The sequence below is a fragment of the Mus caroli genome, unplaced genomic scaffold, assembly GCF_900094665.2.
Source record: "Mus caroli unplaced genomic scaffold, CAROLI_EIJ_v1.1 scaffold_4138_1, whole genome shotgun sequence".
NCBI classification, from domain to species: domain Eukaryota; kingdom Metazoa; phylum Chordata; class Mammalia; order Rodentia; family Muridae; genus Mus; species Mus caroli.
This window is the reverse complement of record NW_018389151.1, coordinates 122,469-126,409: the sequence shown is the minus strand read 5'-3', so window position 1 is coordinate 126,409 and position 3,941 is coordinate 122,469. Positions and strand designations below refer to the sequence as shown.

The 3,941-nt window shown below is 34.3% G+C and overlaps 1 protein-coding gene across 1 annotated transcript in view; it reads left to right on the top strand.

Annotated features, from left to right (window-relative positions):
* The first annotated feature begins 854 nt into the window (after nucleotides 1–854).
* LOC110287964 (vomeronasal type-2 receptor 116-like) overlaps nucleotides 855–3,941 on the top strand; it is a 22,854-nt gene continuing 19,767 nt past the window's right edge. Inside the window, 2 exon segments of the mRNA XM_021154439.1 lie at nucleotides 855–981; nucleotides 984–1,056. Coding sequence (XP_021010098.1) covers nucleotides 855–981; nucleotides 984–1,056 — 200 coding nt within the window.

The window sequence follows — 3,941 nt, the reverse complement described above, 5'->3', positions numbered from 1 at the left end:
GCCTGCCTCTGCCTCCCAAGTGCTGGGATTAAAGGCGTGGGTCACCACGCCCGGCTTAAAAATTAATGTTAATAAAATTTGAAGTTATTCAAGAATGATATTCTATGCACTCAACTTGTTTTTTAACATTTCCTAAAGAAAAATTAAAGCAAAATTTTACTAGCCTTAAATACCCTACAAAATCAACTCTTATAAACTAAGATTAAGAAAATATTTTCTTGAAATTACTCATTCTTCCATAAAAATGACCCAAAAGTAATTCAATTTATAGATATGAATTAGAGGAAGAGGAATATACACTAAAAGAAACCTTATAAAATCAATATCCATAAGTGCTGGGGTCACATGCAGGCATTGCATGATATTGTTATGTTTATTACTGAGTTCAATTGAATTGAGTTAGAGTCTTTGACATAATTTCTAGTAAAGCTCATTTGGAACAGCTGATGTAATCTTAGTTATGTGTTTCAAATGTTCATCAGAAAACTGGTTTGATGAACTAGGATTGTTAGAAAATTTGCCCAAGAGGAATCATGCCTGATATTTCTACTGATATTTATGTAAACATAAGTAATATGGAAGAAAAGGATAATCATGCAGAAAGTTATACCCCTTATTTGTTACCTGAACAGATGAACTCAGATGCCAAGCCCAAGGCCAGAGAGTGCTTAAGAATCCTCCAGAGGCAAACAAGGAACTGAAAAGTAAATTGCTAAGAAAAGTACATTTGTCCTTTAGAAGTAAGTACAGTAATAAGTAGTGGCAACTGGATGGGTTCACACAATATTAATACACAAGTTTCTGTCTATCTTACTGTATATGATGCATTTTGCTCAGGCAGATATCTTGCTGAAATGAAAGATATGTTCTCTTTGATCTCTGTCTTCTGGTTTCTGAAGATTTCCATTATTTTTTGTCATTTGAGTGACCCCAGATGCTTTTGGAGAATAAAAGAAACTGAGAATGATCTAGGAGATAAAGTTATTGTTTCTTTTCTATTTCCACAAAGCAAGGTTATGTGAAGAATGATTATTTCAGTTGGAATCTAGACAAGCAGTAAGTGCATAATTCATTTACATATTTTACTTTATCATAGGAGACAAAGCATTCTAGAGATGCTGGGATGTAGACCATGTGTTCCTCTGGCTATTTATTTCTAGGAGATAACCAAAATTTATTTTGTTTCAATTCTGGATATTTTCCCAATTCTGATTGTTTTATGTGTACACTATTGTTTTTCACTGTGAGTCACATCTTCTCAGTAGATCCTGAATAAATAACCCACAGTATTGACCTTGCTATTAGAAAGACACCCTTAATTTGCCAGTTTCCAACTTATTGTGTCTTGGGATTTACCTAAGAATATTGGAACAAGCATTGCTTTTGGCTTATTTCATAGAGACTACAATAAACTGGTCTTTATTAGTCTCCTAATATTTCATCTGTCATAATGGATTCCCAAGTTCTGTACATCTGCCATTTGGAAATTTGCTCTCAGTTTTAGTTAAATGTATTACAGATTGTGTGATATACAGATTTTATTCAAATAATCTATCTATCATAATTTTAAATTTTTATGGCATATGACTCCTGCAGAAGAAGTCAATATTGGGAGAAATATTTTCTCACAAGGAGAATTTTCTCTTTCCTTTATTTTACATTCTGTTTCAAAACATTGTAACATATTTTTTGTATTAACAATTTCAGAAACTTATGAAAAGTTATCAATTAGAAACATATGAAGCATCTCCCTATTCCAGAAGATAATTTGTTAATTTCTTACAAGTGAAGATGCCCATACAGGCTATGACTTTCTATTTCTATGTTTTGAGTGCCAGAATAAAATATGTTGGCTGTGATTCCTGATAAAATTTGAGAGAGCAGTACTATGGGTACAGAATTTTCCATTACCAACACTGTCATTTACACATTTCAAAATTTTATTTCTCATTATTACTGTATATTTTCATTTAATAAACTCATTCAACATTTAAATTTATTTCTCTTTTTGTAATAATATTGAATGTGTTTGGATTAATGAGGATTGAGTGTACTTTATATATTGATATACATTTTATGTAATATCTTTTTAAATGGGATTACTCTACTTGAGATTTCAGTTAAAGAAATTGTGAAAATTTCTCTGCAATGTTGTAGAACATTTATCAAAAATGGTCTTGCCAAAAGCAATCTACAGATTCAATACAATCCCCAATCAAAATTTTAACTTAATTCTTCACTGAGTTAGAAAAGGCAATTTGCAAATTCATCTGGAATAACAAAAAAACCTAGGATAGCAAAAACTTTTCTCAACAATGAAGGAACCACTGGTGGAATCACCATGCCTGACCTCAAGCTCTACTACAGAGCAATTGCGATAAAAACTGCATGATACTGGTACAGCTACAGACAGGTAGATCAATGGAATAGAATTGAAGACCCAGAAATGAATCCACACACCTATGGTCACTTAATCTTTGACAAGGGAGCTAAAGCTACTCAGTGGAAAAAAGACAGCATTTTCAGCAAATGGTACTCGCACAACTGGCAGTTATCATGTAGAAGAATGAAAATTGATCCATTCTTCTCTCATTGTACAAAGCTCAAGTCTAAGGGGATCAAAGACCTCCACATAAAACCAGAGACACTGAAATTTATAGAGGAGACGTGGAGAAAAGCCTCGAATGTATGGGCAGAGGGGAAAAAATCCTAAACAGAACAGCAATGGCTTGTAATGTAAGATCAAGAATTGACAAATGAGATCTCATAAAATTGAAAAGCTTCTGTAAGGCAAAAGACATTGTCAATAAGACCAAAAGGCCACCAACAGATTGGGAAAGACTTTTTAACCAATCCTAAATCTGATAAGGGACTAACATCCAATGTATACAAAGATCTCAAGAAGCTGGACTCCAGAAATTGAAATAACCCCATTAAAAATGGGGTACAGAGCTAAACAAAGAATTCTCAACTGAGGAATACCGAAGGACCAAGAAGGACATGAAAAAATGTTCAACATCATTAACCATCAGCGGAATGCAAATCAAAACAACCCTGAGATTCCACCTCATGCCAGTGAGAATGGCTAAGATCAAAAATTCAGGTGACAGCAGATGCTGGCAAGGATGTGGAGAAAGGAACACTCCTTCATTTTTGGTGGAATTGCAAGGTTGTCCAGGCACTCTCAAAGTCAGTCTGGCGGTTTTCAGAAAATTGGACATAGTACTACTGGAAGATCCAGTAATACCTCTCCTGGGCATATACCCAGAAAATGTTCCACCTGGTAGTAAGGACAAATGCTCCACTATGTTCATAGCAGCCATATTTATAATAGCCAGAAGCTGGAAAGAACCCAGATGTCCCTCAACAGAGGAATGGATACAGAAAATGTGGTGCCTTTACTCAATTAAGTACTACTCAGCTATTAAAAACAATGAATTTATGAAATTCTTGGCAAATGGATGTATCTGGAGGATATCATCCTGAGTGAGGTAATCCAGTCACAAAAAAAGTCACTTGATATTCACTCACTGATAAGTGGGTGTTAGCCCAGAAACTTAGCATACACAAGATATAATTTGCAAAATACAAGAAAATCAAGAAGAAGGAAGACCAACGTGTGGATACTTCCTTCCTTTTTAAATAGGGAACAAAATACCCATGGAAGGAGTTTCAGAGACCAAGTTTGGTGCTAAGATGAAAATATGGACCATCCAGAGACTACCCCACCCAGGGACCCATCACATAATCAGCCACCAAACACAGACACTATTGCATATGCCAGCAAGATTTTGCTGAAAGTACCCTGATATAGCTGTCTCTTGTGAGGCTCTCGGATAGCATTTGAAATGAAAATAAAGAAAATATCTAATAAAACAATAACATTTCAAACTTTCAATATCATGTTAAAAATTGCATCATGAATATATATATATATATAT